General features: G+C 43.6%; 1 protein-coding gene across 5 annotated transcripts in view; it reads left to right on the top strand.

Annotated features, from left to right (window-relative positions):
• The window catches only part of EMCN (endomucin), a 55342-nt gene extending 40224 nt beyond the window's left edge, over positions 1-15118 (top strand). The window contains exons 9-14 of one of the 5 annotated variants that reach the window (XM_044429065.1): positions 1708-1803; positions 3273-3297; positions 5985-6064; positions 8722-8800; positions 10558-10631; positions 12109-15118. In XM_044429065.1, the coding sequence (XP_044285000.1) occupies positions 1708-1803; positions 3273-3297; positions 5985-6064; positions 8722-8800; positions 10558-10585 (308 nt within the window). In that variant the 3' untranslated portion in view covers positions 10586-10631; positions 12109-15118. The remainder of the gene's footprint in view (positions 1-1707; positions 1804-3272; positions 3298-5984; positions 6065-8721; positions 8801-10557; positions 10632-12108) is intronic. The other 4 variants (XM_044429064.1, XM_044429066.1, XM_044429067.1 and 1 more) reach the window with 4 other exon arrangements.
• The last annotated feature ends 820 nt before the right edge of the window (positions 15119-15938 follow it).

Raw genomic sequence — 15938 nt, 5'->3', positions numbered from 1 at the left:
AGGATGGAGACGGGTTTCACCTTTGAGCTCCACAATTCTTCCTAAGGATTGAGGTCAATGCAATAGAAATGAAAAACTTGAATCATGTCACCTTACAGGGAACAGATATAGAAATATTCATGCCCAGTCACAATAAAAGAATCATTCAAGGCAAGGAATCCAGTGCACAAAACCTTCACGGTGTTCGCTACAAACCACTCTGTCTAAGATATTTGGGAGCTACACTCTCAGGGCAATACATGAAAATAAGCACAGCACATCCACACAATTAAGAGAAATCCTATGACTTAAAGCACAATCTCTGTTAGAGATCACTTGCAAAGCTCCTGCATATCTTGCACCCAGCTGGGCTGTTCCTGGCAGGCAAGAGGCTGGACACCAGTGATTTTCAACTCTCCATTGTCTTTTTAAATGGTTTCCTCTAGACAGGGCTCTGAGCTGGAGAGGTCACAGCAGTACAGCAGATCCTGACCTTCTCTCTGTCCTCCCCACTGAAATGCCCCCTTTTTCCTCTCCTCAGAGTTGTGAGGCAGATCGCAGGAAGCAGCCACCATGGTTCTTTCCACAGCAGGGCACTGTCAGAGCAATCAGAATGAAGATCCCCCTTCTGAATGCTGACAAAGCCCATGGTCGCAGGGATGCTTGTTACGTATAAAAGATACTTGAGCTTAGTCAAGTACCAGCACTGCCACCAATATTTACTTATATTTCTGTTTTCCCTTAAAAAGGAAGGCCAAAGTGACTAATGCCACGCTTATGTAGAATACAGTGTGTCAAAGGACAGTAATTTGAAAAATAAGCAATGAGCTTAAAATAATTTCAGAATTTAAACATCAAATCATCAGTTGGTGATGAATTGATGATCAATACGGAACATTTGAAAATCAAGGGATTAATACAACATGACCCATATTTTAACCAAATTACAGTGATGTTCCATTCCTGCAACCAGTACTGTTTGGGAATGCCAATAAAAAAAGAATAAATCCTGCTAGAATCATGTTGGTGCCTTGGCCAGCAGGGACCTTCTCGATGTTTTGGACTGCAACTCCTATCAACCCCCTCCTTAATGGCCAATGTTTTGGGTGATGGGATTCATTGTACACAGCAGCTATAGGACACCAAGTTGAATAAAGCTGGTTATACACACACTCACAGACTGTTCACAAATATTGGAACTTTGCTGTTTCTAGTGGCCATTTTTCATGATTATTCTCTTTTTAATTCCCATGGGGAAAAGTGTTAAGGCAGTGGTGAGTTTCCTGGTCCCTCCAAATGTTTCAGACTGCAAGTCTCATCAGCCCCAGCCAATGTGAGCAATAGACAGGGTCTGTGGGAGTTGTAGTCCAAAAGAACTGGTGGGCAAAGATTTGCCTATGCCTGCGTTACCGTCTGACACAAAGGTGTTTAGACAGAAGCAGGATTCCTGGTAAAACACAGCTATTCACTGCCAAAGTCTTCCAATGCCGGTGAAGAAGGCAGGCGCTTATTCTCTTTCATTATGGTTGTAAGGCTGTCACCTAGTGGCTGCACTGGAAAATAGAGACCCTGACAAATTAGACGCATTTGGCCACTACCAGTGTGTGTACTGATGTGAGTGATCAGAAAGAACATCAAAACAGATGCTTTTATTTTCTTTCATTTCATTTAAAGAATGGTGAATTGGCAGCATGTTTGAACTAAAATAATTTTCTCCATGACGTGCAGGTATTATTTTGCCAGTCATTATTGCCTTGATCGTAATAACCTTCACTGTTTTCCTTCTGATGGCTTTGTACAGAATGTGCTTCAAGACAGCACCAGGTATGCAATCTGCTTTAAAACAGCTAGACACACACACACAGTTGTTCAATTTTCTTTAAAAATGCTTTTAATTAGACTTCATCATAATTTCAGCTATGATAGAAATATGTGACAGAATATTTTTAACTGCCTGGGATTTTTGTATGTGGTTGCCTTGTTTTAAATTTTGATGTGCAATGTGCTGTAGTTTTGAATGCTTATTTTGCTCTTTGGACAATCCTACCACTCCCAGCATTCCCCAGTCCAACAACACCTGCTTGTTTAGCTGCATCTCAGCCCTGCTCTGCTAATTCTGTTTAAGTACACTCTAAACAAGGGTGCTAAACCCTTTTTGCTGCCATAGGCCCTCATGGATAATATTTCAAGGGGCACTTGCTAGTGGCAGCCAGGTCTGCCTGCAGTGGAGGGTGGGCAAAGCAGGGCTTCTCCCTTCTCTCTCTCACTGCCTTTTCCCCCTGCCTTTCCAATAGTTCTGTCCCCCTGCCTTCTTCGCATGCAGTCATCTGCCAGAGGCTGGCCAGATGACTCAAACAGATCTCCTGCAAGGCAGGGTGCAGTGAAATTAGGCTTCAGGGCCACAGTTTACACTCCTCCTCTATAAACAATCTGCTAGGACATCTTACTTAGGAAGATAAGAAAATCCCAGGAGGTCTCATACCCACCCTGCTTGAACAATCCTGTGGGCATCCGGTTGGCACTGTGTGTACAAAATGCTGGACTGGATGGACCTTTGGTCTGATCCATCATGGCTTCACTTATGTAAAGTCCATCCACAGCTTCTTGAATTAGTGAGAGATTGCTGAGCCTCTTCCATGCTTCACTGACAAAGGTTTAGTCGAGTTTTCTGTGGGTATCCTCATTTGATACCCTTTATACGAATAGCTTTTTGGCACAATGGAACAGACTGAAATCTTCTGGGCAGAGGTGGTAGCATAGCTGGATGTTTGTACTGCTCCAAAATGTTCTTATGTGTGACCCCGACAAGCAATTTGTTCCCTACTGCTGAATGTGGAGAATGGTTGTGTGGTAGCATCAAGATTAGGCAAGGCTGACCATCCCAGACCACACTGACAGGAGTCCCCTGGGCTTGGTCCTCATCTTTGCTCCTGTGCTCTGCTTGTTCACCTCTCATTCTGAACCAGACAATGGTGGAGATGAAGAGAAGAGCAGGAGAGGCCATGGTTTACCTGCTCACTGGTTTTCTGCCGGTCAAAGAAGCAAGTGGTGGCGAGCATAAAAAAGAGAACAAGGAAGAGAACAACCCACTGGGGAGAAGGCAGATTTCTTGAAGGATGGGCTCACTGAACGAGCCTTGCCCAAGGGCCCTAAACAGCTGATCCAGAGCTTCTGTGAAGAAGCAAACTTGCCTTGTAAAAGAATAAGCTCAAGGAGAAGGCCAGCTGAAAAGCCTGCCCAGTGACAGATTCTGCTGTAACATTTAGATAATGTGCATTTCCTTCTCCTTCTAGAGAGACAAGAAAATGGAACCGAACAGTAAGTTGTTTCTCTTTTTTTCTGTCCTTCCTGCTCCTTCAGGTCAGGGGAAAGGAATCTTATAACCACAGTCTCTGTAAGATCTCTCACAGTCTCATTTACAATTTTGGAAATGAACAACAGCATTCAATCACTAGAATAATTCAGTATACCTTGAAGTTTCCTTCTTTCCTGTATCAGAAACAAAATTCTACACCTTCCTCAAGTTCAGAGGAATGGAACTGCAGCATTGGCTTGTGACTTCCTTTCCAGAGACAAATTTGAGGAAGTGGTTAAACAGTGCCTGGCCTGGGGTCTTCCCATTGATCAGGGTGGGGAGATTTGGGGTCAGGTATTAAAGGAAGCTAGTCAACAGAAATGGCTGTTCCCATGCACCCGTATACTCAGAAAGTGTATTGGCACTCTGTGAAGGTACCTAAGTATAAGTAGAGCTGCTAGCTATGCCTCACCAGACCATTCTGTCTCACCTGCTTTAGTCAACCATGCACCAAAGGAGACATCCCAGAAACACCCTCTCCTGCAGAGACCTTGCCCTGCTGTCCTGCTCCCTTAGGAAAGATCCCTGGTTGAGAAGCACGGGGCTACATCAAGTCAGGTCTCTCACCTGCAGAAGGTGGTCTGTGTCTTGCCCCTTCCCGGCTCTCCCGCTGGTGTGAGGCCTTTTGGACCTGAATTCTCAAGCATCTGGCTTCCCATGGCTGGCCCTGGTTCTACAGCTGCCCTCTCTGTCTCAGAATCAATGTCATGAGCTGTCGCTCCCTCAGCTTCTCCTTGAAGCACTGCTTAGCCATTTTGGGGTGAAAGATAGAGAACCATAAGAAGGGAGAGCTGAGACCCCAAAGCTGCCCCTTAGTACCAGACTGAGCAGGTCCAAGTCACCTGAACATGGTCTTTCACATTAAATCCAGTGACATATTAATATTAATAATGTTATATGTATTATATTTCTATTAAAATTAGAGTTATATTTCCTCAAAGTTGCATCTATATGTATAAATTAGTATGTGCATATCCCGTGCCACATCTCCACTTCTGTCCTTTCCATTTTTGCGACAATGTTTTTCCCCTTTCTTGGCAATGTATAAGTAACCACTGTATTTGTTCAGGTCATTTCAAGGTGGGGCATCTGAGAGAATTGATTTCTTTCATTCCCCTAAAAACAGTCTCCTGTTCAGGCAGTATTTCTCTCCCCCTACTCATTTAATGGCTTCAGCACTGTAAACAAATTTAGAAGGCAGCATCTCAGTAAATTTATTATCACCAATATATGCCTGTTCTGGAACAGGCGTATATGTTTTCAGTTCTCTAATAAACCATACCTTGTCTAGACCTGGGCTTACACTCTGTCCTTATTTATATATTCTTCCAAAAATCCAATTTTGTGTGGGCAGAAGTTGCATTTTTCTTTATTAAGTCCTAGGCTTAATAAAATCCAGGTGGATGTCCTTGAGAGTTTTGGCACATTCCTCTGCTGCTGACCCAGATACCAAAACATCATCTGTAAAAACAATAACATGCTAGATTTCCTCTTTTTGAGCTCACCAAGAGCTCAACTATGTTGCGCTAATTGTGTCGCATGTTGCTGAGGTGTGTCTCTTTGCTTACTCTCGTATGATTCAGATCAGGCCCAGTGCACTCTGGGAAGGAAGGAATAAACCATTCTGCCTCACATACCCATTTCGCCCCAAACTTCTGTCCAAGGTGATGGGAGAAAACGAGAGAGAGAGAGAGAGAATGAGCAAAGTCTCAGTTGACTCCAGTGAATCCCATTTTTGTGGACCTGCCTTCTGCATAAACATCCTGCTCAGTCCACAGAGGAACAGGCCCCTCTGTTCCTTGGGGCTCGGTGCATTTCCATGCCACCAGGGAAAAAGAAAATCTTCTTCCGTTGCCCAGCTCAGGTGCAAAGCACAGGCTTCTGTGCTTGGTGGAGGAAAATGGCTTTCTTTCCCCCCTGCCAAACACGGAAAGACAACGGGCTGCCGATGGGAACAACAGACAGGTCCTACCTGCCCTTTGCCACCATGGAAGCAAACCATTTGCCTGAGGTGGGGCGGAGCCATCTCCCTGCCCCAGCACCGGGAATTTGCTTGGGCTTCAGCAGGAAAGGTGGTGCAGGGGAGGAGGAGGGCAAGGGAGAAGGGTAAAGGCTGGGACTGTGCCTGAATCTGTATCTGAAGGGCTCCCAGATGTCCATTCACTGTATGAAGGTATTCCCTCTTTGAAGGATTGTCCTGTCCAGTTCTAGTTTAAAGATTAGGAACCATAGGAACTATTATGCTTTGGGGCAACTGCTACACCCGTCAACAGTGAGAACCTGGCCCAGAAAATGCACTATGGTGCAATGTACCATATTTTTACTTAAAGTATCAAAATAGGGCCGTGTCCACTGCAGCCATTCTGCTCATTCCGTTCTTCTTACAGGGGAACTTGTCACAGCAGCACAGACTATTGGCATCACTCTAGGTGAGACTTGCGTTACTGCAGCCTCAAACAGCAGCATTCGATACTGGCCATCATCTCCCAATTCACATTTGCAGGTTTTAGGTAGATTTGTGTCATCTTTCCTCCTCTATTTTGGCAATTCATTTCTATTTGGGGGGGGGGGGCGTGATTCATCAGTGACTGACTTACAGTATCCTCTTTCACAATTGCATTCCTTTTCTCACATAAGTCTTTACCAACAGTTCAATGTCTCCCTACAGAGCCCCATTAGATAAAGAGAATGTGAAGCTTATTTCGGTTAAGACAACTTCTCCAGAGATTGGTAAGTCATTGCTTGCTTATTACTGAACATGCTGGGAACTAGACTGGTCCAGGAACAGGTCTCTGTTTGATGGTGTCCCTCCATTTGAGGGTGCCAGTCCAGTTTAATGATAAAGAGCCACAAAACGTGAGAGCAGCAAAGGTTTTGAAGTTGCCCACCACCAAAAGGACTGCAGCTTGGGCAGGTACACAGTTCACCTGTCACACCATCGTGAGATGTGTTTCATCCCCACTGTCTGCAGGAGAAGGAAGCAACATGTGGCCCATGATCCACATTTGACCCTTGCTGTTCCCCAAAATTAATATTTGTACCAAAATATGCCACCCAGAGCACCAAAAAGGTCAACATGGCTTCCTTGCAAACTACATTCGATTATTTTAGGACTCGATGGAAGCTATGGAACCCAAGGGGGTTGAATCTAACTTAAAGGTCAAATTTAGCTCCATCTCACCTTTAAGTCACCCTGTAGTGCTTCCGACAACATGGAAAGAGAGGGGTATTTTTTTAATGGCTTTAGGGTAGCCTCTCAGATTTTAGTCCATGGTGGTATGGACTCTGGGGCTTGAAAAGGGCCCATGGAGTTGGTCAGCTCTCTTCTATACACATTATCATAATAATTTCTATTTTTTATATCTAAATTAGCAAGGGACTGCAGGTGGCACAGTGGTTTAAACTGCTGTGCTGCTGGGCTGGTTGATCGAAAGGTCGCCAGTTCGAATCTGCACAATGGGGTGAGTTCCCGTTGCTCTGTCCCAGCTTCTGCCAACCTGGTAGTTCGAAAGCATGCAAATGCAAGAAGATGAAAAGGTACCACTTCGGTGGGCAGGTAACAGCGTTCCGTGCACTTCGGTGTTTAGTCATGCTGGCCACATGACCACGGAGACTGTCTGCGGACAAACGATGGCTCCCTCGGCTAGGAAATGGAGATGAGCACCACCCCCTAGAGTCAGGCATGACTGGACTTTAATGTGAAAGGGAAACCTTTACCTTTACCTTTTATAAATTAGCAAGTGCAATCTCTTCTCTTCTTTCCATTAATGAAGCACAAGTGGCTACCCTGCTGGGAACCAAGAAGAAGTCAATATTAGGCTTATTAAAATGTGGGGTTTTTTTTATATTAAACATTCACATTTTACCAAGCTGTTGATCCTCATAAACAATGTAAACTGAAACCACACATTCCACATATGCCTAGCAGATATGCATAGCATTCTTCAGGGGCAGCCTATGGGAGAATATGGTTCTACTGATGTCCTGCTTGGAAGTTGCTCTCAGGCAGCCAGCTGTTGACTGGCCATTACATGAAGATAATGCTGGACCAGATGAACCTTGAGCTGAACCACAGCAGCTCTTCTATGTTCTTGTGTTCTTAGGATCACAGAGAAAGATCTGTTTTACTGGGCAATCTTTCCACTAAAATCTTCGATAACCTCCCTCACACACACCCAAAACAGGGCTCAACAAAACACAGTTTGGAAACCGCTGCAACAGAGTTCTCAACAGTTCTTAATTCTTTCTAACTCACAGCAACAGGAGAATCACACTGGCAGGGCTCATTTTTTAAGCAAATGGGAAACAGAGCTTCAAATGCCTCTGGGAGCTTCTACATTTTCCATCTCAGCTATAAGTTCTTCCTTTGCAGAGCACAATGCTCAATAAACTCATTACTGAACAATGTTGTAGGCATACTATATTTGGAAGACTTCTGACTCATGACCACTTGAGGAATGTTATTTTCCTATTCTTTCTCACACTTCAGTTAATTTGATTCATCTTTTATACACTTTTTGCAGTTGGATTTTAAAAAGTTTAATACATTTTCAGCCCATACGCATTTCCATAAATATAGAATCCACTGTTGCATTTTGGGCCCTGTGAAGCACTCCATTTGTTCACTAAAAGGGCCTCAGTGTAAAGGTTTGTCTGCATCCAAATCTTTCCGGGAAATTTCTTTCTCATACGTGTACATCACGTTCACCTTCACTGATGTCTTCCAAAAGGAAATGAGACCAACTCCTTGAGATCTGAAAATGAAGAACCCATGAAAATGTGGCTCATAATAGCAGACAGACATTGAATGAGGGGCAAGTGCAAACTTTCAGCTCATTTATTTAACACAGTGCAGATTCTGTTTCTTCATATTTCACATTTTGTGAAAGTTAGAAGTTATCTCTGCACTGATTTGGATAGTTGCTTTTTGGCATAAGATAAGGCTAATTGCCCTGGACCTCTTTGGTTTAGGGGCACCAAGGATGCCTGCATTGTATCCCTGTATCAGGGTACACAATGAACTGCTCATTGCCCCTTAAAGCTCACCCCATACTCCCTCCTTCCTCTTTTCCTTTAGTTTAGAGAAAAACCGCTACAGCAGGCATATATTAAGAGTCCTTTCAGGCATTTGCAAAACAATCTTATGTTAGTACAATGGCTGTGGCTAAGCAGATTTGGATGGTATTGATCTAGTATATTTAGCTTAGTAGTCTTTTAATTACATTTTTCAGCTCCTAGATGGTTTAAACAAATCTTCCCCAATCCAGCCCCCTTGCAGTGTACAGGACTACAGTCCCCATCATTCTCAGCCAGAGAGGGGCTTTTTTGCGGAAGCCTTTTTTAAACTATTGGCCTTCTCCAGTAATATTTATTTTCCATCTGGATAGGTATGTCCCGTTTCTTGGCCCTTTCTTCATATGACTTACCTTTAAACATGCCATTGCCTTTGGAGTGCTACAAACCAATGTGAGTAGTCCCATTGGTTATAACAGGGGTGGGTGGAAGGTAGCTTGAGATGTAATGAAAGATTGCTGGGTGATTTGCAGTATGTCAGCAAGGATCTGACTCACAATTATTTAAGAACAACAGTTAAACTATGTCCTAAATTATACTGTTGACATTCGAAAACTTGGATTAGTGATTTTTTTTCTGTGGAAAGGTATGAGCTCCTCTGAGGCCTGGTACTCAGAACCAGAACCAGTACCAGGCCTCACAATTCTTTACTTCTAAGTAGAAACATAGAAACAGAGCGAGTCAGAATGGGCCTCCCGGGCCATCTAGTCTAACCTCCAGCACTAGCCGGCTCTGCTCACAACATGCCCACCATGTGCATGTCCAGGCTATCTTTGAACACCCGCACCGATGGGGCCTCAACGACCTCTCGTGGAAGCCCATTCCACACCCTCGGGGTCCTAACTGTCAGGAAATGCTTCCTGGCATCTAAATGGAACCTTGGTTCCCTGAGCTTTGCTCCATCGGAGTGCGTCCTGCCTTCTTCTGCAGGGGAGAACAGGTCTCTATCCTTCTCCATGTGACATCCCCTCACATATCTGTATGTTGCCAACATATCCCATCTGAGTCTCCTCTTCTCCAGGCTGAAGAGACCCAGTTCCCTCAATCTCGTCTCATACGGCATCCCTTGCAAACCGGCCACCAACCTTGTGGCCCTACGCTGCACTGACTCCAACCTGGCTATATCCTTTCTGTAATGAGAGGCCCAAAACTGAGCACAATACTCCAGTTGTGGGCGCACCAGAGTCATATAGAGTGGTAGTAATACCTCTCTTGATCTAGAAGTCGCACTTCTGGCTATGCAACCAAGGGTGGCATTTGCCCTCTTGACCAACGCATCACACTGCTGACTCATGTTTAGCCTGCAGTCAACCAGCACCCCGAGGTCCCTTTCACAAGTGCTGCTCTCCAGCCACTTGTCACCTAAGCTGTACTTATGTCAGCTATTCCTATGCCCCAAGTGCAAGACCTTGCACTTATCCACATTGAACGCCATCCTGTTGTCTCCTGCCCACTTCCATAGTCTGTCCAGATCCTTGGAAGTATATATCTCATGTACCAGACTTCTGAGGCAGAGGGGACAGGAGTAAACCAAACAAGTCTGAAGTATGCCTTCCACAAGTTTCAGCCCCAGGACTGCAAATACATGCACAGCTTCAAGGGTAGGCATGGCTGAGCACATGCTGAGTACCCAACAGGACTCGGTCCTTCCCTTCACTCTTGCAACCTGCTTGTTCGCTTGACCCTTACTCTGTCCTACACAATGGCAGTGGTGAGGAAAAGAAGCAGCAGGTACACTGGCTTTTCCTTGCCTTTTCCAACCAATCTACCAGTGAGAAAGAGGGTGAGCAGCAATAGCAGCCAGTGACAGGGGTGATGAGAAGGTAGCATCACTGAAGGAGGGAGCCCACTGGCAGCATCTTGCCCAGAGGCCTCAAGGACCTGAAGCTGGCAGTGACTGTGCACTTAGAATGTTGATTTCAGCTTGTGTCTTTAAGACGAGGTGCGTAAACTGAATACATTTCTCATTACACAGCTTCATGTAATGTTGCAACCCTATTGCAACATTATATTGCATTGATGTTTTCTAGATATATGTAATTTCTATAGCTTTTCTTCACCAACAGCAATGGCCTACAGCTAAGATAGCATACTTGAACATGATTACATTTTCATATCTTACTAATGGACATACATTTTACATATCTTAGGAGAGCAGTCTTCTCAAGGGAAGAATAAGACTCGGCTGCATGATGATTCTTCTTCGCACCTGGCCAACAAACGTGTACGTTCAAGACTTGTGTTCTCTTTGCTAAATCTTGAATTAATAGCTCCCATCTTTGGTGGAACCATGACTTTTTTAATGAAAAACATTAGACGACTTTTTCTTATGTTAACTCAAAGGGTCTGGAGCAAGTACTGTTAGAGGATCCCAAGCAAGGAAGTCAAGGTAGATAAGTATCTTAGAGAAGTATGGCTGTAGCATCAAAAAGTGCAAATGAAAATTTTTCATGTTGCTTTTGGGTAGCAGCTGGGTTGATTAAGAAATTGGGATACTGGGGGGCTATGGAATGGCACATAAAGACAATTCACACAAAAAAGAAAAAGAAAAAAGAAAAGAAAAAGGCAGTGATTCTAATCCTGGCTCTGGAGGGGGATACAACCCCAAATAGGGATATGGGAACGTTTAGGGATGGGGATCTGCCTGATTTCCAGGGTTCTAGTCACTGGATTCCAGTCCACTCTGACACGTCTGTGAGTAACTTCCTGGCAAATGCAACCACTTCTGCTGCCTATGATGCAGAAGAAGGCTATTCACACAGAGCATTCGAGGAATGGAGCCTCTCACAAATGCTGCAAAGTAGTGTCCCCCTCCACACCACACACAGCAACCGTTGATTGTACTGCATGTCATGTGCTACTGGCAACCTTCGTTCCTCAAGCATCTGCGAACTTCCTCTCACTTTGCTTTCCAAGACAGGGCCAAGTACAAGAGGAAGTCTGTGTACACCAGAAAGATGGATTCTGTAGAGCTTTGGCACATCCCAAACCCCAGAGAAGAAACAAAATGTTAGCATGAGTGTTTGAATAACTGAATCCTTGAAGTGAAGGCCTAGAAGGTCAAGCTTTACTTGGTTCTAAAAGGCACAAATACACTTATATATATATATAAGAATCTGGTAAAGAAAGAAACATCTTTGGTTCCACTGTCTGTTAGGCAATATTTAGTGGTAAGTCATCTCACTGACCATCCATTACAGCATATCCCAACCATATAATGAAGAACTTATTCCATAAGTTGAGGGCCTCACACAATGTTCCTTCTTATTCCCACTGGCATTGACCATTGCCATGTATCAGAAGGGAGGAAATTAATCATGGGGTGGCCTCTACTTATGCAATGTCCTGCCTGCAGTAGAGATATAGATACCCTTGGCAAAAGTAATGTGCCCACCAGCCCTCTGTTGATGCTGACGAAGAGCTTGACTGCTATGGTCACATTGCCTCAGGGAAGGTCAGATTCATCCTCTAAGCCTTCCAGTAGAGACAGTTTTGTAGAAGAGTTCAAAGAGGAGTTGATATCTCTCTAAGCAACTATGCATGTCCCCAAAGGAGCAGGCACCATCTCACTTCTAAGCTTTATAACAGCAGCTTGATAATAAGGCTGGTTTTAGTTTATAATCATCCTTGTAAACCTTTATATAACAAACCCTGAATAATCTTGGTGGAGTAAATAATCGTGAAACTTTCCTGCATTTCAGGTGTGAAGAGTTCCTATTTCATTACTTCCTCCTAAAAGGCCAACACAGGACATGCCTGGTGGTGCAAGTCAGTGGCTTCTACGCACTTACAAACAGAATTTACACACTTGCTTCTCCATAGTATTGTTTATCTGCATTGCCATTTTTCTGTATATGTTTGCTATTTTCTTTTTGGAAGCTCTTGTACTTTTACCGCGGTGTTTATACGATTTTTGTATATTACATATTTATTGTTTTCCACATATGCAAAAGCACTGAAAAATTTACATCGTACAAAAACTACCAAAAAACACAACATCTGTTAATTTTAATATAGGTGATGGTTGTGTGCATAAAAATATTTTCTGCTTTGGAAGAAAGACAATTTTAACATGTTTTCTTGCACTTCCAATAATGCACATGGGACTGGTTTGCACTACAGCCTGCCCTGGCTTATGTAGGCCACAATGCATTGAAGACGTACAGGCAGCCTATTTGAATATTCAAGTCAAAGCTTATTGTATCATCTGAACCTGGTGAGAGTAGGCTGTTGGCAAACTACCCACTACTCTAAAACACCTCATCAGTTTTGCAAACCCAGAGAGTAACAGAAACTGCTAACACTGCATCCAGTAGGAGGCTATGTATAGGCAAAAAATGATGTACTAGCCTCAGTTGTATTTAAAAGAAACACAAAAGAACAACGTTCATGAAATTAAAGTTTCCCAACTTGCTCTTCTCACTGCACCCCCCTGAAATTTTTCTCCAGGGGACTAAAGAACCCTTCAGAATGGTAAAAGATATGGTATGGAAGGCTGCAGATAGAGGAAAGGTTAGCAGAAATCTCCAGCTTTACATAAATAGATAACAAACTTAGCATTTAAGTCATTTATGTGGTTCTGTACAGCTTTGGGAAGGGACCTTTAGTTTTACACAATGCAGCTTTTATGAATATGGTCTGAGGGAAAGAAGAGATTCTTTGCCCCTTCCTCACATATTTTCCCACTGTTTTAACTTCCCACAAAGACTCCAAGTCAGGACCAACCCTATCCATCTCAATCAGCAGACACTGAGGAACAACTCACATCAACAAGCCGTTGAAGGGAAAGGAAGGTGTGTGCAACATGGGCTTCCTGTGCCCTAGAAGCTAGTCTGCTGGCTTCAAGAACAGTGGAGGACCACTGCCCCATCACCAGTGCTGAAACCAACAACTTCCATTTCTACATGGAATGGGAGAAAGGAAGCCATCTTGTCTTTGCCTCAGGCAGCAAAATGTTCTGTCTCGGCCCTGCACAGAGTAGCACAGCTGCTCAAGGGTGCCAGCTACAGATGTTGGACGTAAGAGGATGTCTTAAGAGCCCCTTCCCTTCATGTCAGCTTTCTGTGTTAAATGGCAGCCTCTGGGACTGCATTGTGTGGGAAAGAACATCCTAAGAATGAAGTCACAGAATTGGGGAACGTATAATTCTGCCCTCAGGCTTCTGTGACTATACTACACAAGTAATTTATATTTTATTGTCTTAACTGCTGTGGACCTCACAAAGAGCTTCAGCATTTCAGCATACTATAAATGTAATTAACAAAGTACAGTGTTCAGAAGGGGCTGTAAAATTCAGTATTCCAAAATTCCTTCTTCCCCACCCATCTACAAAACCCCCCAGCTCATATAGATGCAAAAAGAACTGTAAAACTATGTCACTGGCACAGTCTCAAAAGACAACAGGTGAGCTAGAATTGCTTCCAACATTTTCATTATCAGAAATTGTTCCCAGCTTTCAGAGTTCTGTATTATCTAGTGAGCACTGATAGAGCAATGCACAAGGAAGGAAGGAAGGAAGGAAGGAAGGAAGGAAGGAAGGAAGGAAGGAAGGACGGAAGGGCAGATGGAAGAAAACACTCAGTTTTGATTTGCTTGCATGAAGATTCTTTTTCTGTGTAGTTTTCTAATTGTTAAGAAAGTCATGTCCTTGTAAGTAAAAGAACACACATAAGACTTGTGCTGCAGTGATACACAGAATCATATCAATAGGACTTATCTCAAGTGCACTTAAGTAACAGAGTGAAGGAAGATGCAAATGAACTGAAGGAACTGAAGCTGCAGCAAAGTTCATGGAACTGGAAGAGATCTCAGAGGCCATCTTGTCTATCCTACTGACAGTGCAGGAAATCTATTGTTACAGCATCCCTAACAGGTGGTTATGTGGCTTCTCTTTAAAATCCTTTAACAAAGAAGAGTCCACTACTTTCTGAAGCAGGCTATTCCACTGCTGAGGAGCTCATTAATGTACATCTTTTGTTTGTTATTTATTGCCCCTTCACAATTTCTTCTTCGGGTCTAACATAACCAAGTCCTTCAACTTTGTAAAACATATTCTCCAAGCCATTCATCTGTTTGTTATCCTGTTCTGGACACAATTCCATTTCAGGAATAGTTTTACAAATTTTCCTTGAAGTGGAATTCAGCATGATGGAATGCTTGGCAGAGAAAGCCAGAAGATCTGTAGTGGATCAAAACAGAGGAACTCATCTCCTCTCTCATCGCCTATTTGAGAGAGCACCTCCTCTGTTATCATCCTGCTCAGTCACTTAGGTCATCAGAAGAGGCACTCCTGCTGATCTCACATGGACCTAAGTCCATCTACAGGACTCTCAGCACAGTGCCCTGGCTCCCCCTGTGTGGAATTCCCATCCAGTTGTCAAGAAGCAACAAATGTTGCTTTGTGCTTCAGCACCAAGACATTTTTACTTAAATAAGCCTATCCTGAATGAGCAGCCATGGTTGCATTGGTATAACAAGTTATTGGTATAACTTAAACATTGTTATCCTATGTATTTTGATTATATTTTTCTTTACAGTTCTCCACTCAGGAATTTTTTTTAGTTATAAAGTGATATATAAATTTTGTAAATAAATAAAATCTCTAAGTTGCACAGTAATCCAAGTGGTCAGTGCAATGAGAGGACTCCTGATTACCTTTTGGTGACAAAGGTGGAATAGTGTCAGAGAAGTGAAATACAGTTTTTAAAAAGCTTTTACAGCTTACTCGTGTAGACAATTCAGTTTTTCTTGACACCAAATTTGAGATTCAGTTCAGTCTCCCCCATGATGGGTGATCTTGGGGGCTTTCGAGCATACAGTGCTTCGCTACTACCATGTCACATACCTTGCATTTTCTCTAGATGGCCCTCTAGGTTTAGCACTCGGGGGAGAGGGGAGAAGGGGAGGAGGCTGCGGTGCTGTGGGATCAGCTGAGGCCATCAGCAGGCACAGTTCTCCCTTTGATGACTATGAGTGGCAAGGAGGAAGCTTGATCTTCGGAGTCTCAGCTCCCACATCATAAGAACTTGGAGCTGGGACTTCAAAGAACCGTATGGCCTCCCAGATGATGTTCAGGAGATTTATGTCCTTAGTTTTTATTTTGAAGATCTACTCCTTCAAATAATGTCAGAAAAAGTTTCCTCTACTGTAAGCAGCTCCAGTTTCTTCAGTGGAACTAGTCACTGAAGCTAGTCCTCCATTTGGTGTGCTAGTAGTTGGAAAAAATACAGAGGTGACTGGGAAGAGGGAAAAGGATTCTTTCCACAAGAGAGACATGGGTAAGAGCCAGCAGGTGACCTGGAGGTGGCAATCCGTTAAATGAAAGGGGGGAAGTTCCATCTGTGAACATAATCTTCAGGTATCCATGAGCAGGGCCACATGAAAAACTGGAGAAGGAAGGTGAACAACACCTTTTAAAGCGGGGATGGGGGAGAGAAAGAAAACTGGCTTTTGAACCTGGCTGCTTCTGATAATTATAATTCCAGTGAAACTGGTGAGAGGCGATAAGGTTTTTGCAAAATCCTTCTTACCT

This window comes from Varanus komodoensis, unplaced genomic scaffold, assembly GCF_004798865.1.
Source record: "Varanus komodoensis strain SLA01 unplaced genomic scaffold, ASM479886v1 scaffold2, whole genome shotgun sequence".
Classification (NCBI taxonomy): Eukaryota; Metazoa; Chordata; class Lepidosauria; order Squamata; family Varanidae; genus Varanus; species Varanus komodoensis.
Note: the sequence above shows the minus strand (reverse complement) of the source record. Positions and strands in the feature narration are given on the sequence as shown.